General features: G+C 43.2%; 2 protein-coding genes and 1 long non-coding RNA gene across 7 annotated transcripts; 1 reads left to right on the forward strand and 2 right to left on the reverse strand.

Annotated features, from left to right (window-relative positions):
* Positions 1-212: 212 nt before the first annotated feature.
* Positions 213-3107, reverse strand: LOC101753625. 4 transcript variants are annotated; one of them, XM_004961022.3, is made up of 2 exons: positions 1608-3107; positions 213-604 (listed from the first exon to the last, which is right to left on the reverse strand). In XM_004961022.3, exon 1 carries the CDS (start codon positions 2945-2947, stop codon positions 1619-1621), a length of 1329 nt encoding a protein of 442 aa, XP_004961079.1. In that variant the 5' UTR covers positions 2948-3107; the 3' UTR covers positions 213-604; positions 1608-1618. The 4 variants fall into 4 exon arrangements, with proteins under 4 accessions (XP_004961079.1, XP_012700429.1, XP_004961078.1 ...); XM_012844975.2 differs by having other exon boundaries at positions 1591-3107; XM_004961021.3 differs by having other exon boundaries at positions 213-608; positions 1608-3106.
* Positions 3108-5371: 2264 nt separating this feature from the next.
* LOC101754965 lies at positions 5372-15593 on the reverse strand. Of its 2 annotated transcripts, XM_004961024.3 has the most exons (31): positions 15358-15593; positions 14848-15239; positions 14333-14473; positions 14114-14263; positions 13831-13983; positions 13578-13713; positions 13257-13359; positions 12296-12410; positions 11738-11900; positions 11357-11475; positions 11177-11274; positions 11007-11094; positions 10701-10890; positions 10555-10603; positions 10396-10477; positions 10223-10306; positions 10081-10149; positions 9796-9984; positions 9621-9723; positions 9427-9542; positions 9262-9347; positions 9081-9165; positions 8897-8969; positions 8770-8818; positions 8581-8662; positions 8409-8486; positions 8258-8329; positions 7764-7913; positions 6460-7392; positions 6229-6389; positions 5372-5825 (listed from the first exon to the last, which is right to left on the reverse strand). In XM_004961024.3, exons 2-31 carry the CDS (start codon positions 15205-15207, stop codon positions 5591-5593), a joined length of 4512 nt encoding a protein of 1503 aa, XP_004961081.2. In that variant the 5' UTR covers positions 15208-15239; positions 15358-15593; the 3' UTR covers positions 5372-5590. The 2 variants fall into 2 exon arrangements, with proteins under 2 accessions (XP_004961081.2, XP_022680737.1); XM_022825002.1 differs by lacking the exon at positions 13831-13983.
* Positions 15594-21828: 6235 nt separating this feature from the next.
* LOC101755375 lies at positions 21829-23105 on the forward strand. The gene is made up of 3 exons (XR_214820.2): positions 21829-21853; positions 22597-22686; positions 22783-23105. It is a non-coding gene; the product is annotated as an uncharacterized LOC101755375 (long non-coding RNA).
* Positions 23106-24433: the final 1328 nt, after the last annotated feature.

Raw genomic sequence — 24433 nt, forward strand, 5'->3', positions numbered from 1 at the left:
GTACCAGAGACAGAGAGGGGATTGCTGAAGAGCTTAACCAACACCACCAGGTAGTCAGGAACCATCAAAATGGCTGACGAACTGAAGCAGCTAGCAGCCGTCATGCAGGTAGGGCGGCGGTGCTTGCTATGAACCGCAGCGTCATATATTATAACAGCTTTTGTTTTGAACTGCAGTATCAACAAATAAATGTAAATTGAGGAAGTAGTACATTTAAATCAATAAACCATTAGATAGACATTACGTGGGATGCTAGGAACAAAAGAGAAAATGTGCATACAGAAAAATTTAAAACCAAATCATAACACATACAAACATGGTTCAACCAAAACATTTAGCCCACACAAGTTCACTGGTACATAATAAAGTACCTGTATCTGCATACTGCAAGCAACATAATCCAGATAGTTGCATTACACATAATTTTCATAAATCAACTCAAGAAGTTCAATCTCCAATGTCTGCATCCAGATTCTTTGTACCATGTTTCAACAAACAGGTTGACGCTTCTTTGTCCTAGCCAGTTCTTCGCATGCACCTCAGATGGTTTACCCTGTTTAGTTTGTTTGATAGCTACTTTTCAGCTCACTTCAGTGCTTCGCTTCTATCTGCATCAAAGAGAATAGCTCATGTTTTGAATGAGAAAAAAATTCTCTACAGCAAGAATTATTATTTTTATCCAACAAGAACAAGTCTTATGTTTATCAGTAACTAGCACAAAAAATAGAAAGAAACATAAAAAAAGAACAAATTATGCATGTTTGTTTTGGTCAAATATAATATTCTTGAAGTGAAAACCCAGAGGAACTTAGTTTCTGTCATAAACACAACTCAATACCATGTCCAATAAGAATGCATTTGGTTCCCTGCAGATGCCCCAGCCAGGCTCTGTGGGTGCAGCTTTTGGGCGTTTGGTTGCCTGGGGGAAGGTCTAAGCCTGTCCCATGGCATACAAAAGTAGCCAGCGAGCCTGGCTCCCAGGAAACGAGATTGAAATCCGTTTCTCCCAAGCCAGGCTCGTGAGATGCAGGGTATTAACATGCCAATGATGGTATTAGCAAATAATTATCATGTTTTAAGGCATATTAGTATATTTCAAAGTAGATTAAGAATTAATGACACAAATAAGTATTGTACGGACGATTCAAGCAAAATAAAAATAATCTTAATATTTCTTTTTATTTCAATATAAGCTGTTTAGTATTGATTGACAGAACTCCACCACAGTTAAAGAAAACTGAGCTGTGGTCTTGTTTACTTCCATAACAGTTTTGCTAACATTTCACAGGAAGGATCGCACACAAACAACAAAAATTCAGCTTAACACAAACTTATTTTTATTGGATTGCCAGGATTTGTTTGATCAACTGATATACAACATCAACAACACTGTACAGAACAAGTCATATCAATAACCCTCCATTGAATCACACTGTCATCAAGCCATAGCTCCTGAATTAGATGCACTAACTTGCTAAGCTCTAGACCCTACTGAAACCAGAATGGTACCAACACAGTGATTCACTAGTTCTCATGGCAAGCATGGCATTCATACATATAGTCGCACATAAAAACATAAAGGGAACTTACCAGCATACAGAAGTTACCTTAATACTGCTCAGGTACCCCTGCAGATCTCACTTGTGCAGAAGTTCGGGAAGAAAATGGTGCTCTTCTGGACATCAAGCTCAGCCAATCCTTGCAATGTTGCCTTCCTCACATCAATAGCAAATATCACTGCCAACTTGTCCATGTACCTGGGTCTGGTTTGAGAAAGCAAGTAAACGACATCATCATCCATGCTTAGGATGGGGCATGCCACTGGAAGTTCCTTCCATGTTCGTGTGGTCTTGCTGCTCAGCATAGCCATGAGATCAGAAAGACATGGGTCACTAGCCTCCAAGTTGACGTCTTTAACGTCAATTACACAGTCACGGTGCCAGCCCTCCCCCAAACCAACCGGTATTGCCATGTTCCATGTTGTGGACTTCCAGCCATCACGGATGACCTGGGATTTCCTTGAGTTATTGCACACCCAGTCAGTGTGGGAAACAGGGGTGGCATTCAGCTCTTCTCGGTACAAGAATTCCAACTCTACATACTTGATCGAGTCTTTGTTTCGGCTGATAGTTACGTCCCGCAAATAGCTGGGGTTACAATGTCTGAGGCGGCAATCCCAGTCACCCCTTGCCGGCACTGGCAGTGGGACATCCTGGAGCAGTGGGCATTCCTTGAGCACGTCGCAAAAGAAGATGCCACGCCAGAGGTCCACCCAGGCGACCGTGCCATGCTCACCACCAATTGTGATGGTCTTCTCCGTCTCGTGGTACAGCCTGTCGACTGCTCGAGGTAAAGGGATAAGCTTGTCCCTCTCGAACTCATTCACTGACAACCGCTTGGAGATCCACCCTTTGGAATCTGAGGATCTGTACAGGTGGAGGTCGAAGTCCCACCTAATGAGCGCGCGGCCATCGTACAGGGGGAGCCTAACACCGAGAGCAGCAACGACATACCAAGCGCCGTCTTCGCGGCTAATGAGGGCAGTTGCGGAGTCGTCGAGCACCCTGGGGTGCGGGTTCGGTAGCAGATTTAGCCACTGGGCGCGCGGCCTGTAGACGAAGTAGTCCCAGTCCAATCCTCTGTTGGTGCTGTTGGGGTCGATGGGAACGCGGAGGAGGACGAGATCTGCGTCGGTGGCGACAATCTTGGGCCCTATTTTGCGGAAGTCCAGGCCAGGGCAGTGGACACAAAAGTGGGAGAGAAGTGGCGGGCGGGCGGCGCGGAAGGTCACCTTGATAGGCAAGCCGCTGCTCGTGGTGCTCTCGGCGGTGGTGTTGTTGGGGAGGTCGGCGATGTAGCACCACCTGTCGAGGAGAACCAAGCCTGAGGCGGCGGCGGACTCGGGAAGAGAAGGTGGAACGCAGGAGGAGACGGTGGAGGCAGCCATGTCCGTGAAGGGCGAGGAAGCAGAGGAGGTGAACAGATCCAATCCAAGTAGAGGCAAGGGGATCGGATGCGATGGCAGCAGGCGGCGAGATTTGGGAACGAAATTTGGGGCTAGGGACCTAGGGTTCACCTTTGGGTTTGGAGCCGCGGCCGCGTCAGGACGTCACACGTGTGCGGTTAGTGCTTTCTGCAGGCCGGGCCGGGCCGGGCCGCACCGATAAGGCCCGAAAACTTCCACGAAGCTTCAGATCCAAAAAAAAAAAACACACCTCAGCTAATACGAAAAACAACAAAACCCAAAACATCACTTGGGCCGAGGCGTCGACACGCCGTGCGGCCTGGTGGCACGGCTCTGAGGTGCGCACGCCCAGTCCCCCACTCTGACGAAACTGAATCAAAGGGGTTCAGTTATAATTGCTCGGGAAACACATATTCAGGTGGCCAAAACTTTCATAAACAATATACAACCCGACCCTAGTAGCTATATCAAAGTTAGATCTAGTATATAGGACTTCAACTTTTAGTAAGGAAGTTTGGTCAAATTCGAATTTGTTTTGGAGATAGGAAGGCTCAAAGTTGAGGAAAACTCACTGAATCCTAGGTTCAGTTAACTGGTTTCAAAATTGCTGTTTGACCAAATTTTGACTAAGATTTTTAAACCTTTAAACTTGGAATCACATAACAAGGTTACATACTATGAAACTAGATAGTTTTTTATTTCCATTTTGACCATAAAACGTATAGGTTTTTTGAAGGAATTTAAATTGGCAAGCACTCAAACATGGCTAATTTAAACATTTTGCTCCTATAAGAAAATTCAGAACTCCTATTTTCACATATATCACGTATATGCTTTCTAATAATCATGTTTATGAGAAAAATAACATTTCAACAATTCACATCCACATGTTTCTCATGAACTTTTAGTTTGGCTTTTAAATTTAATTTTCAAACTTGAAATTTGCAAAAATTTAAACATAAACATATAAGATGACCGTTTGGCTTATGAACAATATGAGATGCAATGACACGTTTAATTTTAATTAAACTTGCTTAAAGTTTTCTAAACACCAGAGGTGTTACATGCTGTCTCCAGTGAAGGCGGACTTCATCTCAAGATCCCTTGCACAATGCTACACTAGCTCCCGCAGTCATCTTCTGAGAATGTGCTTGGTACCCTGATCGAATTCCACACGAAACACAAGAAGGGAATGAGTAGCATGCCGCCCAATCTCGCAAACTCTAAATCTCAACACCCCTCGCGTCAAGCCGTAAGTCTCAATTTGTGCTTAGCATGGAATGGAATGGGAGAACATTGGTTTATAGGACATGCAGGGCTGCCATGTCTGTTGGACGTCGGGTGAAGGAACAGCCACACTGCATGGATAGGCAGTGTAGGCGCATTGCAGGTGTTCCGTTTTTCCATTCTCCTTCAGGGGTGTTTGGATACAAGGTACTAAACTTTAGGAGGGTCACGTCAAATATTCGAACGCTAATTAGGAGGACTAAACATGAGCTAATTATAAAACTAACTGCAGAACCCCTGTACTAATTCGAGAGACGAATCTATTAAGCCTAATTAATCCATCATTAGCAAATGGTTACTGTAGCCCGCCTCTGTCCTTTCACTGGCATCACTGTCGAGTGTCCAGAGCCTTCTCTCCTTGCTTCTCTGTTGCTGTTGAAAGGTTGAATATAAGCTTGCCAGTTTGGTTGAGTTCTAAACCACTTCATACTCCAATCTGTTTCCAGTGATCAGTTTTTAACCTGGAAACCAGTGAACCTGCTCAAAACCAGTTCCACTTTTCTGGTCTGGATTGGTTTGCGGGTTGAGCTGGTGTCAAACCAACCCATGAAAACCATTGATATTCAGCAAAGCTAAGCCATGCTTCAGTTACGGTTGCAGTTATTATATACTGAGTACTACCATTGAATTCTTTGGAAGTATATTGTTAACTAGGGCTGTCATTGTTTAGAAATTCTCTTAAAAATAAGAACATAATAATGGGTCACTGGCTTGGTGCAAGCTTGCTGATTGCAGTGGCAGTTTGTCGAAAATAAGTTCCCGTCGGCAGCCCTAGTATTGCAACAACCGTGTGCGGAGGGACGTGCGGCGGCATCAACCGCACACGCGTCGAGCAGCAAACATGAAATACTTGAACAGCAGCAGTAAAGTAGCAATAAAAATCTCCAATAATCTTCGGTTAAACAACCCAGAGCTTATTTCCCTCCGGCTTATAATAATAATCAACCACCAATAAACTACGGCAGCTAATAATAATAATAATCTAGATGGTAAACAAACAGAGCATAAGAAATCTGAACAGTACAAATTTTCACATATATTTTCAATTGAATACCTAGCATGCTCCACCGCTTGTGCGGAGACCATCAATTTCTTTGAGTTCCAGTCTGCGAACGTGACTAATGGTAAACAAAGAGGACATAAGAAATCTGAACAGGGTAGATTTTACACAGATTTTCAGCGATTGGGAATTCATACACGAGGAGAATTTGCATCAGGGTCAGGACAGCTCACCTGTCTCAGTGATAGTGATCACCACAGTTCGCCGGTTACATACACTATGAATATATGCGGACGATCACACTCCATATCTCGTGCTAACAATGCTATATAACACGTCTACAATCGATACTTCACAGGAGCTGCTCCGAAACCACGGGCACGACCACGACCACGGTGTCCGAAACCACGGGCACGACCACGACCACGACCACGTCCGAAATCACGGCAGCGGACACGGCGGTGGAGGTTCCAGGTTTCATGACCATGGTTTCTGAAAACACGGCGGCGGAGGTCCCAGGTTCCACGACCAAGGACTTCTGGTCGGGTGTAATCCTCCAGGACCTCTTTCAACCTGCAATCCAGATTTTATATAAAAAAATTAAGATTTATTGGAAGTTGCTCAAACGTGCTGGCTGTAGCTTGTGCTACAGCTGCAGCAGCCAGCATCAGCCAGGGCTTGCTTGGTTGATGCCTTGGGAAACCTGCCTGTACCAGGCAGTATCAAGCAAGCACAATCAGATGCCAGATGATGCTGCCTGGCGCAGGCAGCTTTCTCAGGATTCAAAGCCAACACGCCCGCAAAGCAGTTGAGCTGTCAAAAAAATATTGAAGGATATGGAGCTGCAGCTGCTTAGACCAGTGGACGAGCGACTGGGCCAAGCAGCTGCAGCAAGCAGAAGTGAAGAGGCTGATTAATCCTAACTTAGACTAAACTAAAAGCTAAGACAGTGCCATAAAAATTTATTGGCCCTTACCATTCCCACAATTTAGCTGTCATAAGATGATCAGAGCATAGCAATTTTTCCAAGATAATAGGAAGTCGGTCTTCGAGATAATGAGAGGTTAGAAGATCCAACTCTGAAAGTTTGTTAAAAGGTTCTTTCCCCTCTTGTTGCCATTCCTGTCCCAGACCCCCCTTCACAGCAATAATTCTGGTATCAAAATCAGTGAAACAAACAGAAAACAGAAAAAAAACAAATATTCACCTTAGACTTTCCATGTTCGTTTACTTGTCTTGGAAAAACAGACAAGCTAACATCATCAGATTGATAAATCCCAAACTTCCTATGATCATCTTCATTCTCCTGAAGCTTTTCATTGCTTCCATCTAAAACACCAGGTATGTACCGTAAAACCTTTTTGAGGACTGGATGTCCTTCTAAAGCAATTCGCTGTCTCCAATCTTCTCCAAGGGTCTGAGGACTTGTCAATACAACTTTTAGAGGTTGTCTCACTTTCTTTGGCGCGAAGCGGCGTATCTTATGTATTCCAGAAAATAATCCAGCTCTCGCCAATGAGGACCTCAGCGCCAGAGTGGTCAATACACAATCCCAGAAACCATGAAGTCGATGTCGGAACCCCTCCAGTTGAGATGGGGTACACACTGAAGGTCTGACAGGAGGGTTTGACAGCTTACCGGTCAAATGGGTAAAAAATGCTGGCAGACCAAATCCTTTTATCCGAAATAGCTCAACAATCGTATAAATGTAACTGCTGTAGTCATTCAATCTTGCCTTTTCACAGAATTTGCTACAATACGGTGCACGTATTTCTGCACGGACTCCATCAGTGATAAAAATGGTGCTCAAGTCAAAGTTCCCGTTCCAACTTAACCCCGCATCATGAGAAAAAACAAGTTCTTCCAGTAAATCCAATCCAATAACTCTCCCAATCTTCGTGGTATCAGCAACATCTAAGGAAGTGCCACCAGCAAATATAGTTTTTAACTCAGAGAACTCATTACCAGGTATTTGAACAAACTCCTCGAGTGATATTTCCCTTGTTTCAGGAACAATTTGACAACCAGGCACAGACTTTTCATGTGATATATCCTCTTCTGTATATGGTCTCATGGAATAGGTACATGATCTTGGAGTCCATGTTTTAGGAACAAAGTGAGAGCCATGAAGATTCTCTCTCTGAAAAAAAAAACACAATTTCAGCCTTCGCATAATACAACAATGAGGACAAAATGCATTGCTTATTGCCACAACCGATTGTACACTAATTTTCTTCAATGTAAAATGCACTTTCAAACAAAAAACGTGACATGACTTGCAAGAAAGATAAGATTTCATGTATACAGTAATAGTATGTATACAGCATACAGATATCACCGGTAGAAATAGAATGGAAAAAGGAAGATCTGTTATAAATCAAATGTGATGGTAACATAGTAAAAAATGAGACACAAAGTCATTGCAATTACAGATATATTTGATTTCGCCAACCAGTAAAAAATTGTAACAAAGCATAAAATGATTCATTTTATGGTCAATGTTTTGCATACCAAAAGAGCTGCATCGGGTCCTGAATACAATCCTGTAAAGCTGCAGTCCAAATATAATCCATCACCATGTGATGTAATGCCTTCCGAATCTGGCTTCATGAATGAGGTAGATGCTTCGGAGGTACTTGTTTCAGGAACAAAGTAAGAACCCTGAAGAGAGAGCACACAATTTAATCCTCAGTATAATATAACAATGAACAAGACAAAATGCATAGTTTATTGCTATCATCAATTGAAATAATGCTAATATTCTTCAATGCAAAATGAATTTTCAAACAAGAACAAAGGCAACATGACTTGCAAGGAAGATAAAATTTCATGTATATGGGGAGAATAAATTGCATCTGGCTATGTCTACGGCATACATATATCACAGATAGAAATAGAAATGGAAAAGGAAAAGATTACACGATGATAACAAAGCATTGCAGGTATAGATACATTTGATTTCGCCAACATAGTAAATGATTTTTTTTGGTCCACATTATACATACCGAAGGAGCAGCATCAAGCCCCGTATAAATTGGTGTGAAGTTGCTGTCCAAATATACTCCGTCACCATTGACCTAACAAACCACAGCTAAGAATGGTCACAAGGTAATTTCAATCACACAAAGAAATTATGAAAAATACAGAATAGCATACCTCATGAAGCATCTGCCAAACTGCACTAGTTCTTAAATAGTTTGAATCAGTGACTAAAGAAAGTAATACTCCATTAATCTGCATAAGATCAAAACGGGTCAAAAAGGAAAAATAGAAGGCAGCTAAACATAGCTCCTAAAGTAATAAAATACAGCAAACGTTGAGTTTTCACCTTAACTATAGTATTGTAATGATTGTTCCAGTACAGAATGTATGGAACATTTTCAACAAGGTCTTCTTGTAGGGAAACCAAGCTGTAGCATTGGCACATGGTTATTTAAAATATTAACCAGTGGCAAACAACAAATAGTTTCCAACCAAAAAAGACTGCACATAGAAAAAGGAAAATTAGATATTTTACCCAATGAGAGTAAGTTGAGGTCCCCTTAGAAACTTCTTGATCGCCTCCGCTAAAAACATTGAAAAAAAGCAATAAGAGCGATGGAAAAGGTTGTGCAAACAATGTGTAGCTGAAAAATAAAACTAACAATGTGGAAAACCAGGTTCATTTGCCACCAGTGTAAGACTTTCAAATGAAACTTCGGGTCCAGGCAACAAATCCTAATAATGAGTATCATGATATTAGCTGGCCACGTCATATAAATTGCTTGCGCACTGAATTAGAAAATTTGCACTAAAGACATAATCAATGCTCATGATAAACTTGCTTACCGTAGGAGCAATCCAACCGTGTCGAAGATTGAGATCTAAGCAATCAAGGAGCAAACACTCTGGTGTCATCGTAAAACCATCTGTTCTGCAATGTCAAAATTGCAAATATCAGAACGCCAGCAGCCAGCGCAAACAACAAAGCAAAGAGACAACCAATATGGAAAGCTAGAACTACAATCACCTGGTGAAGACAACGTCCACATCAAATCCGGTGGCCAGTGTCTGCACCACATCCCATATCTTTCTTTGTATTTCAGAACAATGGGCCTATTGAAAAAAATATATCCACAACCTTAGGCTGAAGGCCATGAATGCAACAAAAATCGAGTTTGCAAGAGTTGTGAACCTGCATTTTCACACTTTCTTTAAGAAAAGAGACGACAAGGTTCAGTAGATATTCTATTGATACCACAGTTTCATGTGGTTCAAAAAAGATGCTCCCCTTGAGCAGTAGAACATTGCCTGTGGTAAAAAACAGAATAAATCCAAATCATGAGGAAATAAAATACAAAAATTGAAAGTAAAGCCAATTTCACTTACAGACTGCAATAAGGGCGCATGGGCCATCATTTATCTGGTGGATAACATGGGTAGATCGTCCGAAAAAATCAATAGGCCTTATATTCAAGTTGCCATGCATGCCCTGCAAGAAACAGGTTTGAGGGGCAGCATTTTCCAACAATACATGAAATCATTCTAGCAATTTTGCGCTTACAGATATATTTGCTTTCTCCTCGATACTCCAATCATCTTTCTCCTCAGTCTTCTCATAATCTCTGTCCTCGTTCCTATCCTCCTCTCTGTCTTCGTTCCTATCCTCCTCTTTCTCCTTGGGTACTAAGAGCCCCTTCAGACCCATCTTCTCTTTTTTATTCCTCTTCTTTCTTTCGCTTTTCGTTAGTGGCTAAATCAAATGCATGACTTCATTGAGTTAGCAAAACATGCCTAAAAATCAAATAGAGCAAGAACTTGCAATAGCACTTCAACATTCTGCTCTTACCAGTATTGATTGAATCTTTGAATCTGTAGGCACAAAGTCACAATCAACAAACAATCCATCACCATTTTCCTAATTAACCATGCAAAAAAAAACAGTTAGCATATTATAATCACATGCAACATAAAAAGATCAACTAACATACCTGTGTTAACCTTTCCCACACCGCATTGGTTTCAGTACTTAACAAAGACAAATCGTTCAGCAACACATATATTTTCTCTTCAAACTATACAATAAAAGGAATATATTAGGAGGAAAGGTTCACTCACTTTAATAAGGGAAGGGTCACTGTCTCTGAACAAATCAATAGCTCACCTTAGATATTGTAATTAACTTTTCATTCCAAAGCAGGACAGTGGGCTGTCTCGCTTTGAGGTCATCATGTAATGAAGAGAATCTGCACCCAGTGACATAAACCGAGTTTTAGAAGCAACAAAAAAAGTAACACTTGAACATATATAAACTTCCATTTACCCATATGGGGTTAGCTGAGGGCCCCGCAAAAAGGTTGAGATCATTGCACCTAAAAATAGTGAACAAAGAAAAGAAGTATCAGGAGAATCACTTGCAAATACAGTTTTGTGCCAGAAAAATTGAACACTTGTGTTGTCGAGATTTACAAGAAGTAGATTCAAGTTCTTCTGATTCAGTTAAAGAGAACGCAAGTGCTGAATAGAACATGTCATCTTTACATCCACCATGCTTTTGAAGCCCTGAATTTGTGTTGGATAGAATCGATTCATACATAGCAAGATTATATGAAAGTTTGGAGTAGGAGCTTCTAGGTATTGAGGAGCCCAATTCAACATCCTAATGAAATATCAAAGTATCAGCCTTGAATTACCCCAATAAAGATCTCAAATCTTACAGAAATGCTGATGCATTGAAGGAACTAATATTTGAAAAAGCCCATGTACAATGGGTACCTGGGGATCAACCAACCAGCCATGGTGTAGAGGGACACCAAGAAAACCAAATAGTGCAGTTTCTGAGCTCTGCTCAAAGCCACAAGAGCTGAAAAATGGACATCATAAACATTATACTCTGAGAAGGACAATCACACATACTCACACAATTAAATCAGTATCACAATCACCTAGCAAATGTCACATCAAAGTATAAACTGCCTGGAAGCTTCGGCAATACACCAAGAACTTGTTTATTGAACTCTGATAGTTCCAAGTTCTGTTCCAACTGCAGTATAAGTGGACAGTAGCTTAGCTTTGAGTTAATGAACATTCATTTGCAAAACAATTGCACCTATACAGTTGCATACCTGCATTTGTGTATTGCCATACAAAAGATAACGCTGGACAAGATAGATGAGATGGCCCTCTGACACCTTCTTGATATCTAAATTGAGAGTTATCTTCTCTGCAAGCAGGAGAACATTGCCTGCAGTGGCACAGAAACAAGGAGTGAATGAACTCTGTCCTAGGCATTTCCAATAAGTTCAGTGAAGTGAGGGTGAAACCTTTTTTGAGAGGGAAAATACAGTACAAATGATATTCAATGTCAATTTAATCTATGAACTTGTTGGATTGTACACACATATGTAAAAGTAAGTAAACAGCGCGAATTCCAGGTAACCGGCCAAGCCACTAAAGTAGATAAACAGAGAGAAAAAAAAACTAAAAATGCAGCCACATTGACTTACATAGTGCTACTAGGGAGCAGCGTGTATCCTTATTCTTGAGGATAATGGGTGTGCTCCGACCTAGAAATTCAATGACCCTTGTTGCATACCACACAACAGCAGTGACATCTTTCTTCTTTTTCTTCTTTTTCCCCATATCATATGGCTGTTCCTGATCCCGTAACTGGGGAGGAGGGTGCAGAGTTGGCAAAACATTCAAATGAAACAATGAACATCCACAATATCCAAGAGGCACAAAAAAGTATGCTAATTTCTTTATCAAAGAACACAGACAACTATGAAAGATGACAATACTTCATGCCTATAATAAATGTAATATCAGATTTGAGTTTCAAATAAGGGAATACAGCTCAAAGACAAACTTGAAACACTGGTACGTCAATATGATCATATAGCCCAAGAGTGAAATTTTATCCTAGATGGGTTCCTATTTCATGTGTTTCCTTAAAGTATGCACCAACTTCTTCTTCACACTGAACTTCACATTTAATTATTAAAAACGCTTCAATGAATTTTAACTGTAAAAACTTCAGTGGATCATCTTGAAACCAATATTACCTCCGCTATGGTTTTTTTGTAGATCAACACTTCATCTTCGACTATTCTCTCCATTATTGTCCCTTCAAGCTCGGTACATAAATCAGGTTCATTTTGAAGAATTCCATAAAGAATACTGTTCAAGGAAGATAAATTCATTAGAGTACAAACTCACATGCAGTAATCATAGATGGCATGTATTCTTTCTATATACCCACTGTGAGTATGTTTAACCTACTCGGAATAGAAGTTGCATGACAGGCTGGCAAGAACTAACAAGAAAAGGCAGAAGATGGAGCATAAAAGACACAATGCCAATGTTAACAGAAGCAAAAACAGGTGGGTCAAGTAAAAAAAAATATATCTTGTCATCCAGAGATCTACAGTAAACAGTACTTTATAACCATTTGACTAAACCCAATCATAGAATCAATATCCTGATCATATTTTACAGGTTTCATCTTGAATGTTATTTTCACTTGCAGTAAAGAAGCACACAGCAAAAGGTAGAAGTGGTAACTGCACAAGCATGCAGCAACTCCAAGCATAAGTAGTCTAACATAAAATTCTTGGCAAGATACTTCTGGAGGAAAGACAAAGCGGAAACTCAATACAGCAGGGTGCAAGAAAACAGATATGCAGCAACACCAAGCATAAGTAGTCTCAAGACGTTCTTGGCAAGATACTTCTGGAGGAAAGACAAAGCGGAAACTCAATACAGCAGGGAGCAAAAATACAAAATTTGTTAACGACGACTCATACTGAAAATCATGCAGACTGACAGTTGACCTAACTGGATGCTCTGTGAGTTGCTATGGTGCATCAAATAAGCCATACTGCCATACCACATAATAAAATTCAAAGTTTATAACGTGTGAGAATACATTATTCAAAAATACGACTTTTGTAAACAGGGAAAACTGTTTTTGTATAAATACATGTAAAATAAAGCACAGCTTCAAATAAAAGTGATTGTTCTTACACATCGTAATTCTCTTGCTTTGTCTTGAGTACTTCGTGGCCATATTGCACAGCCTGTTTATCGGCACACTTCAGGAAATACTCGCGACCTTCATTTCCTAACCCTGGTATTCATAAAGATGCATACCAATTTTATCACAATAGGAACAATGTAATAACAAAAAAAAAGAAAGTATTGATGTAATAAGTCATCCCACAATCATGTTGGTCTGATTATTCCTTAATTGTATTATTCATGTGTTCATGACAAGAAAATACACAACCCATATGTTGATGTTGTAATTATTAACATTCGTGACCAACCGAAACGTAACGCCCTTACCAAGCTGAGAACCAGGAGCATTAGTAACAGCGATCATTCTTATGTGATCTGCAAGGAGGCGGTATGCCGTATCAACTCCATCTGTATCAGCTGCACCAATTTTACCAGAGTAGTCCTCAATTCCTTGACCAGCACACTGCATATATGCATATAAGTCATTATTACATGTCATTGACCAAGGAAATCAATAATATTACACAGCCAGTTATCATTTGCAACAAAAGGTAACTTGAAGTGGACATGGAAAACTTACATAGTAGATTTTAGAAAGTACGTCAGCGTAGACATCTAAGTCATAGTGACTTTTTTTATTTTGAAGAATGGCAGCTAAACATTCAAGATTAATCCCTGTTACGACATGCTTAGCTTGCAAAGGCCCCAAGACGCCATTTGCTTGCCTATCGAACTAGAAAATGAAGAAAAGATATAGGTGAGTATAAGCAGAGACATTGTGTAGCAATAGAACTTAACAGTTGATTAAATATAAGCTTCATTTATGCATGCAAAAGATCTTAACAAAAGAATAGAAAGCCAACCTCGACAAACACAAGACGGCATATTTCAACAAATTTGTCATCCGTTATGTTCATTACGGAACCAACACCATCTTGGCTGTCCGAACAATCAAAGAAAAATCCAATACATGGCCCACAGGGACCAGTTTCACCGGTCATCCAAAAATCAGCCTATTCAAGCACTCAGTCGATAAATGTCCACATAAATTCAAAGTAAAATTGATAAGACATTACAGGTACCTTGGACATGGAAGGCACGATTCTTTCTTCCCCTATATATTTCTGCAATGTATTTTTTGACTCGCTGTCTGAACTCAAACAAGAGGACATATCACCACTAAAGTATGTGGCATATATTCTACATTGAGGTAACTTGTATTTCTGCATATTAAAGAACGAGCCATCAATAGGTAATAAGAAGGTGGCCTTAAATCGAACATCAGACAATTCTGGACACTAATTTTTCCATGCAGTAGCTTACAGGAGCAACTCGCGAGCACACACACACAGAAACTTTGAAGCATGTCCTAACGCCGCTCCCTCGAATTGCAGAGATATAAATGTCATCTTTTAAGCAGGCTTCCATCATATCAAATAAAAGTAGACCCTGGCACTAACACTAAGTTTGAAATGACCTATAGACTGTGTTACAATTCCTACTTCATAAACTATACCCAAACCTTTCACTATTGACACAACTCATGAAACAAGACTACACAGAAACAATGGGGGAGCAGAAGCTGTTACAGTGTTACCTTGCTGAGAAGACTGAATGACAACCCGATAGCTTCCTCCTTGAAGTAGTCCCCAAAAGACCAACTCCCAAGGATTTCCGTGAATCGATGGTAAGTCGTGTCGCTTCTGAAGTGATCAATCACGTCATCGTCACCACTGGCAATAATGCACCTCAGCGAAAAGCAGGTGCGATGCCTCCCTCTGCCATTAAGGGTCCCCTTGAACCGGTTCAGGCACATATGAATGAGGGGCAACTTGGGGTCATCGACGGGGATCACCGGGGTCGATGACAACCGCGCGTGCTGATTTTCCCCGAAATAGGAGAAAAACGTCTCACGAACCGTCTCCACCGGCCACTCCAGCGACGGCGCTATCGCCATCACCAGGGATTAGAGGAAAAGCAAAACAAGGGCTGCAGATCAAGCACCAAACAACGTATCAAACAAAAATCAATCTGCAGAACAGATCAAGGCAACCTTGCCTCGAACTCGAAGGCGGGGAAGTAGAGAAGAAGAGCGGCGTGGGCTGACCCGTGAGTCCGGAGCACGAGCAGTCGAGGACGGCGACGAAGACCGGCGCGGAGCCGAGGACGGGCGGCGAGGAGGCGCGGAGCCGAGGACGGGCGGCGAGGAGGCGCGGCTTCCGGCCTGGCGGTCTCACCGGCCGTGGGGCGGCGGCGGCGGCGGCGGCGGCGGCGGCGGCTTGAAGGGGGTGAGGAGTGGATGGATTAGGGTTCGGAAAACGGCTGGAGTCTCGCTGCCAGGTGCCGTGGGGGAAGACGGAAGAGGAGAAAGGTAGACGATGTTAGCGTTTCGTTCGATCAGCTCGTGATATTAACCGTTGGATCGATCCGACGGCTGAGCGTTTCACCTACGGCCTCACTTTTACCCAACCACCCCCTCCGTCCCTCGCTCCCTAGCGGAAGAAAATTGGATGGACCGTGGGTCCAAACTCCATCCCGTGAGCCACCAATGTAGATGAACGACGCGTGGCACCTAACAAAATCACGCGGCCACTGGGTGGTGGCTCCTCCGCAGCGTCTGGATCCCTTCGTTCCTAGGCACAGCTTTTCTGCAGCCCGGCTCAGCTCACGCGACTTCCTGCTCATCTTCCTCCCTCGCTCCGTGTGCGGCATTCGTGATGGTGGAGCGGGCGGTGGTGCTGACGACGAACTCATTCTTGCTATTCGTGAGCTCGTTCGTGCCGGAATAAGTCGTATCGTCAACCGATACTTCGGTGTGAGGGGTCGTGGAGCCATTTATACAGCATCCGGTGCTTCGGTGTGAGGGGTTGTGGAGCCATTTATACAGCATCCTAGTTATTCAACGAAATACGCGTCCTAGGAGTTCGATGAAATGCGCGACCTAGGCATGGATCCACAGGTACCTCCCGTCCTGTGTCATAGCCCTCGGTGCCGATGGTTGCATGGCCATGTTGTCCCTACAAGTGCTCCATTCTCTCACCTAACGTGCGCTCGAACCTCGAAGGGATTCACGCAGGAACTCGTGTCGTCTATTTCCTCGCAGGAAGAAATATGTGCGCTCGCAAGAAGTCCCTGCTCTTGTGCTTGCATGGTCGCGGGTGCCACCACACTCGTGTATCTTATCGGTGACCTAGGGGCTAGTGACCAGCGACCAGGGTACGTGACGAGCCGATGCACCTTTTGTGAGCTAGAGCCGTGTGTAGTTTGGACGAGCCGTGCGTCCGCCTAGCTGCTACAGAGCCGTATTTTCTGTATAGCATCTGATCTGTTGGGATGCCACGTGGCAGCCATCAAAGGCCTGGGCACACTGACGAAAGTTTGGACCCTGGTGTCGTTGTCAAGATTAGCGGATCAAGACTACGGCTAGTAAATTTCTTTTATGCGCGTAAGGCTTCGGATGGTGGCGTGGGAAGACACGGGGTTAGACTGGTTCGGGCAAGGAAGGCCCTACGTCCAGTACGAGGAGCTGCTCGTGTTGCCCATGCGAGATCTGTAGTAGAGGCTACAAACGGGCGAGAGAGGGAGCCGGTCCCAAGTCTCTTGGGTGTGCACTGATGCTCTGGAGGTAAGTGTTTGGGTTCTGTTGGCTGTCCAATCCCCCGTCTCAAGCCCCAGGTTCTCTTTTTATAGCGCAAGGAGAGCTCAGGGTTACAGATGAGCTAGGTGTGAGGAGAAGTAAAAGAGATAAGCTAAGTAAAGTAAAATACAAGGGGAAGGACCAAGTCCTCGGGTCGCCGCCTCCTGCTCCGACCTTCGGCTCCTGTCAGCGCGTCCACCGGAGGAGGGCGGCTGTCTTCGGATCCTATCGACGATCTTCCTGGCGACCGCTGCCGCCAAGCATAATGATGGCGTACGGTCATGGCAACTATGCACGTTGGGAGAGACGACCGACCCCTATTGTCCTGCTTGCGGTCCGCAGGACACGGACGTCGCATCCCTGTCGCCGGATACGCGGGGCGTGAGAACGGGCGGAGCTCTCTCCTATGCCGGGCAGCGCATGTCATGAGTGCCCTATGGCAAATCAGGGGGTTTCGTGGCCACTGTAGCCTGTGCGGTCGTGGCTACAGTGTTCCGCTCGGGTACTTGTGGCGGGTCACGTCGAGGGACGCGGGCGCCTTTCTGCGCGCCAGAGCCGCGATGCATTTATGGCGAGATCAGTGGGGGGCCCACGAGATCCGCGCCCTCGTCCGCCGATCTTCGCCCGAGGCGGATAATTATCTTGTGGAATAAATATGCACGGCCTCGGTTTGTATCTTAGGGACCGAACCATCGTTTGTGGCTTGTATCCGCTAACTAGACCAAACCGTAGAGCTCATGCTAAATCACTTGTGCAAAGGCGATGAGTAACACGATTTTCCTAGACTCAATTTGTCATGGAGAGAACTGAGCCTAGACTCAATTTGTCGTGGAGAGAACTGAGCCTAGATGATAAAATAAACGTGCACGACCTCAATTTGTATTCATAGTAGGGACCGAGCCAACATTCATGACTTGTATCCACTAACTAGACCAAATCGTAGGGCTCATGCAAAGTATGATGGCAAGAACATGGATAATATAAGATGGAGCAAGATTGCACTTTTGGTTTGTATCGTGATGACCAAACCGATGGCAAGGAGAGACCGATGGAGTTTCTCACGTTCAAGCAGTGATTTCTTCCGGCGATGTTGATGGAGAGCGCAGCAGCCTTTGAGCCTTCTCTCCTCTTGTCGATGCCTTGGCGTCGATGCCCGCCGGCGCAGTATTTCTGCGGCCTGACGGTGCTTATCGATCGGCGTGGAGGGGCAGGAGCTTGGGTCGCTCTTGCAGCCTGACGGAGCCTTTGTTGACTGGCCGATGGATTGCTCTTGCCGGCAGCCTGACGGAGCTCTCCTGGTGTTGATCCGGCAGCCTGGCGGTGCTTCTGTGGATGATGATCGGGGCGCCTGACGGCGATTTTTTGGATGATGAGGCGAGGGCGCGTTCCTCTGCCGATGACTCTGTATATATAGAGCCGAGGAACCAGACGATGGCTTGGGAGGTTTCGAGCGGCAGTCGCGCTGGAGCCGCGTTCGTGCGCGCAGAAAAAGCGACGTGCGTCTCGTGGAGAGTCGCCTGGACTCGGTCAGGCTGACGGGCGTTTTTGACCAGAGCCTCTTAGTTTCCATGACTGATTTGTGGACCCTGACGGTGAAGGATAAACCAGCTGGTTGGCCTAGGGTGCGTTGGTTTGTTGAAGTTAATGGTTCATGGATAGAATGGTGCATTTTGGATGGGATCATCCCGCATAGGATGGTACACCCACATGTGTTTGGTTGCTTGTATATAAGATGTACATGTTCATACATGTTCTTGTTTGGTTGGATGGATGTACAAGATTGGCCTTGGCCTTGGCATAATCTAGCTAGCGTTCGGGCCACCTCCCAGCAGCAGGGCGATTGGCGCGGCGTGTAAACAGGGGATATTGTTTAAAGACCAACTCACCTTGCCAGCAATATTAGGAGCAGAACCATGAACAGCTTCTGCCAGACAAATGCCACCTTCACCAATATTGCAACTGGGGTGTCACCATAAAGAATGTCACCACAAATGCCCAAGCCTCCAATCAAACCAGCACATAGATCACTAATAATGTCACCATAAAGAACTTAACTTGATAGAAGCTAGTCTACCTGGGTGTTAGGCCCAAGCCTCCAATCAAACCAGCACATAGAGCACATAGTTTAAGTAATATGTCTATAATATATCCAAAAGTTCAAATACATAGCTGAACTAAACTGTTTCAAATACATAGCTGAACATGTAATTTTTGTTTATGGAATAGATTAGAAGATAACTCAACTAAAAAACATGTTGAACTAAAAACCTGGAATGTACTCCTTGATATATCGGCCAATCCATACCATTTTGTTTGACACCGACAACCTGTTGAACGCCCTTGCTACTGAAGGATGGTCACATAAGTAAGCATAGTAGTGGACCAGGTAGGCTTCATCGAATCCGGGGACAACCATCAGATTGTCATATAGGTCTTTTGGGAGCTCACTGTCTACAGAAGCAGTAGCAGTTTGCACAATATCATCTGAGAGTTTTTCAAGGCCACTGAGTAACATATATCCCAAATCATCATCACCACTTATCCTTGCCCTCCTTGTTGGTGGCTGACTGGTTGAAGATTGTCCACCGTCATCAGCACCTATCCTAGCCCTCCTTGCTGCTGGTAGTTTACTAGCTGAAGACTGACCACCAATATTGCTTGACATTGTGGCTTCACCGTTGTTGCACGATTCTGTGGGAGCTTCACTAGCACATCCTTGTTCATTTGCAGCTCCATTACTTGCCTCGACCTTTTCCAAATCAATGAAATCTGTTCCAAGAGCTTCACTGCTTCCCTTGGCATACTTTCCAGTAGCCATAGCATTGTCAAAAATTATTTCCATCTCTCGGTAGTGCTCCAATGGTGTGTTTAGGAAGTTGGCATCATCCTTATGATCCTGCTAGGTCCAAAATAAGTAGAACAGTAATATCAGCACAATTGAACTCAAGTGAACAGAATATAGGAAATAGTGTTTTGCATTAATGGCTACTCCTGCATAGAAAAAATGTAGTAAGAAATTCATGCTCAAACAATTCATGCTGCTTGAATATATCTGCCAGCTCAAACAATTCAAGTGAACAGAATATAGCTAAGACAGCACACCACATTAAAATGGGGCATGTCCCTCTCCAGCCCCTTGATTATATCTGCCAGCTCAAACAATTCATGCTGCTGTGTTCAGCTAGCTAGGGTTAACATCGACACAGATCATGAGCATTGGTAAGCTTCCAGATAATCCCAGCTAGTTGCCCGAATTTGCAGTATTGTGCGTTGGTAAGCTATGGGAGTATTGTACTACTTGCATAGCTGTATATAAACCTTCATATCATTATCTAAAAGAAAATATAAACCTTCAGATACAACAGGTAGCTTGATCTTGGCAGAGAAAAAAATATGTGTTAATAACACACATCATGATCTAGACAAAAGCACTTTAGAGATATGGCTCTATACTGATTTCAAAACCTGTAGAAAGACATGTAATATGAATATGCATGAAGAAATGTGGAAATATGACTACAGAACGAGAACACCGCCCATCATTGCGACAAAGAACTAATCATGAGCATCCAAACAATGATCTCATGAATGCTCATGAACAATTAGTTCCCTACAGTCATAACTCATAACTAATTACATTTCATTCCTCTACTTACTGACAAGCAACAAGAGAGCAGAAATTACTAGAGAGCAGAAAGACAGCACACCACATTAAAATTACTAGAGAGCAGAAATATTATATAATCTTACCTTGATGTATTCTTGGTAGTGACCTGCATCAAGAGTAATTGTGCAAGTATCTTCATCCCAAAGAGCAGCACTGATATTCTGGAGCCTCTTCATCTTTTTATAAAGTTTTTTCCACTTCCTCAGATGGTTACTAACTTGGGTACCAGAAACTTGACAACCCAGACTCCCATTTAAAGCCTTAGCACAACCATTAAGGTGGACTTGCTTGCACACAAAGTTGGTGCGATTGCCATTCCTCACTAGATTAGACAAGTAGGTCAGCACAAATGTTGACATCGCATTGGTCCATTGAATATGGCCCCAGCAGCATCCATTTCCTACCAAGAAAGTGAAAAAAATATAAGGTTCCAACAGCATCGCATTAGTCCATTGAATATGGCTGATAGCAAACAATAGTAAATTGTTGCAAACAATATGTAAATCATAATAAAAATAATCATACCAGTATAATAATTTAAGAACACAAAAGGTTCTAGGTACAAAAAATTGCAAATATTACAAAGTTCTTGTTACATAAGGACACTATATTTAATGGCCATAGTGGTTTTGTCGATCTTGCCACATCCTTTCAGCAATTAGTTGCCTCTTTTCAACCATCAACCTATGGTCATTTGACTGTGCACTAGCTGAAGTATGGGGACTAGGTGTCAATGTGTTCTTCGGCAGAATGAAACAATCAGTGCCTTGAGAAACAACCCAGTTATGGAGGAGACAACATGCTATGACAATATCGACTTGAGTAAGGTATGGGAAGAATGGCGTAGCATCATCAAAAACATAGCCACCATTTCCATCCCCCCACCACCCCACATTTATACCTCTGCTGGTCATTTATGCATGGTCTTGGGATATCCTTATGCAAGTTGCTGGTCTCATTCTGCCACTGATATAGAGCAAACAATCTTGTGGGGGATGATGAAAATCTGCTTCATGAAAAGGACAGAGTGTGTAACTTGTTATTCTTACCCTAAATCGTATTCATATCCTGTGAAACCCAATTGACCTGTTAGTGGTGTTCCCACCTAAGATTGCACACAGACTGCCACAGCTTGCAGATTGAATGACATCTGTAGCAGTAGACATTTTATTGGTGTGCTGCTAATATATTTCAAGGCAGAAGTCGCTATTTGTGTGGTAACTAGGATTTGGAGCATATCTCAAGATTTTACTGAAGAAAAATGAAAAGAGATGCTCAAATTTTTAATCCCTCAAATTCGTAAGTGTTTGTTATTTCGGTATTCCAATTTTCCTGTGATTTTAGTTTGGTATCAAATCTTGAGCGCCAAAAAATCAAGGATTTGTATCTTTAGTTCATAGTTTCATAGGAATATTTGTAAACATACTCCCTCCATCCCAAAAAGAATGACTTTGTGGGATTTTTCAGACAGATTAGGGGTGAATTAAAAAGATGCATGCACCCTTAGTTCAGTTTGCTTATAGAAAATGGAGAAAATATGTTTCCATTCAATCATGCATGCACGAGATCAACCTGCCAAATTATGCATGCATAAGATTTAAATCTTAGAACGTTATTCTTTTTGGGACAAATTTTGAATCCCAAAACATCATTCTTTTTGGGACGGAGGGAGTATGTTTTAGCTTGAGACGTTTTAGAGGTAGGCTTTACTTGCATCATCCTTAAGGGGTTTCTCTAGGTCATGTCCTTAGTGCTGTTTCCGTTGGAAGAGTCTGGTTTTGAAACCCAACATCCCCTGCTCTGGCCCAAGGTGGGGTGATGTTGCTTTGTAATTTGGGCCATTTTTCCTCTCTTAATGCAAAGATACGCAGCTCTCCTGCGTGTTTGATAGAAAAAAAAAGAGTTTAGTTCCGCATTGAGCATTCTTTTTGTCATCTGCTTTGTTGTTTCCATTCCTGACTGGACAAAACTGAAGATCCGGTGACCCATCTAACAAAAGTGATTGCATTTAAGCTAATTCTTTCCGAAAATTGAAATTGCAGGGTGCTAGCTGATGGCCATATACCTTGGGCCTGCGAGGCATTCTCCCAGTCCCATGGACAGCAACTTGTACAGAACCCTGCTCTTCTATGGTAAGTGGCTTGTTTTGGAGTATATTACTCAATATCATCTGTACCGTTCAAGGTTGGTTATGTATCTGATTTAAAATTTTCTCGGTTCACCAACAGGGGCTGGCGTTTCTTCATGATTAAACTCTGGAACCACAGCCTTCTAGACGCTCGCACCATGGACACGTGCAACACAATCCTCCAAGGTTTCCAAGACAAGAAGTAATTTCAATGCTTCGGGGGGAACAACTGTTCGTAAAGCTGTTCCTGGGGGAAGAGAGGAGGGTCATTGTTTCATTCATGATTGATGTCAATTGTATTAATTGTTGCTGAAAAGAGATGACGTAACAGGGGCACCTCCCAAACTGTAACAATATAATGTATCCTGGGTGATACTTGGATTTGATGAATATTAGTGATGTTTCCTTACTTAAGAGTTGTGACATAGGTAGGCCTCTCGTGACAAGTTTTTCAATCTTGACTAGATATAGAAAAATCCTCAAATTCACAAATTTTTATAACCATGGTTCTGATACCGGTTCGAGGGACGGAATTTAAGCGACTTCGAAAAAAAATCGGATTTCAAATTTCGAGTTACTATTCATCGTACTATTCAAATTCAACGGATACTATTCAAATTCGATACCAGTGCCTAGGACGAAGGAACGAAACGAGGGAAAATCAGGCGACTTCGAAAAAAAATTTGGATTTCAAATTTTGAGGTATTATTCACTACACTATTCAAATTTAACGAACACTATTCAAATTTGTGGCACTATTGAAAATCAGCTCACTATTCAAAATGGGAATATGAATAGTACCCGAGCACTCACCAGGGAGTGGGTGGAGCACCTCAGGGTGGATGGAAATGTGGCGGAACTATTTGCTTCCTATTGAGCACTATTGAGCTACTATTCGGGGTCGCTTTTAGCAACTATTCAGCAAATATGGTACGCGCGGGTGCGTGAATAGGTATATTCTCTGATTATATCAATTCTCAGGATCTTTGCGGGTTGGCGAGACCGAAAAATTCAACCGGACGTGCTGCTATGCGTGTGTCAATCCTACTCGGTACTCACCGCGTGCCTCGCTGGCTCGCTTCAGAACCTGGCCAGCCCGGTCTTCACCCTCATCGTCCCCAGCCACGCTCACACAGGACTCAGGCTCTACCGTCTCCCCAGGCAGTTCCACCCGAAGGGAACACTTCTCTGCGCACACAGGGTTCTCCTCAAACGTCGCTACTAGGGCTAACACGAGAACGACACACGTAGAGGTTTCTCCTCTAGGGTCCCTAGCGTAGAGACATCGCCCCATACAAACGAGCTTAAAGGATGGCAGGGATGCTATCAGGACAGCTTAATCCATTTCCACGGGACAAGCTTACACGTGGCTTTCCCTTTCGGGAAACCCCAAGCACTTAGCACAAACCTTGATTACCTTACAAACCGAGGGACGAGCTCCGACGGCCTCCCTTTATTCTAGTAGTAGTACAGAGGTGGTGGAGTAATACAACAGTAGTGGGGTGATTCTAAATATGGTGACTAATTTTTCCTCAGAGCACTTCCGAGGTGGTGGATGTCTTCATGGAGTATGAATGGAGTGTGGGTGGAGGTCTTCGATGATCTTGCTTCTTCGGTGATCGCTTCCGTGATTTGGTGCTTCGGTGCTCGATGTCCCGAATGCTTCACCCGGCAGCTCCTTTTATAGCCACGGCAGAGGCTTTTGGAGTTGCATCGTGCTTAAGTCTTCTGGTGCCTTCAACTATTCTCCT

The sequence above is a fragment of the Setaria italica genome, chromosome III (genome assembly GCF_000263155.2).
Source record: "Setaria italica strain Yugu1 chromosome III, Setaria_italica_v2.0, whole genome shotgun sequence".
In the NCBI taxonomy this organism is placed as follows: Eukaryota; Viridiplantae; Streptophyta; class Magnoliopsida; order Poales; family Poaceae; genus Setaria; species Setaria italica.

Excerpts from the sequence above, each read along its gene's own strand:
- LOC101754965 (XM_004961024.3), bottom strand. The coding sequence starts at position 15,207 with ATGGCGATAGCGCCGTCGCTGGAGTGGCCGGTGGAGACGGTTCGTGAG. Across the intron at positions 10,478-10,554 it reads CCTCAGCTAACCCCATATGG|ATTCTCTTCATTACATGATG; the intron begins GTAAATGGAAGT and ends CACTGGGTGCAG. Across the intron at positions 9,724-9,795 it reads AGGAGAAAGCAAATATATCT|GGCATGCATGGCAACTTGAA; the intron begins GTAAGCGCAAAA and ends TGTTTCTTGCAG.
- LOC101753625 (XM_004961022.3), bottom strand. The coding sequence starts at position 2,947 with ATGGCTGCCTCCACCGTCTCCTCCTGCGTTCCACCTTCTCTTCCCGAG.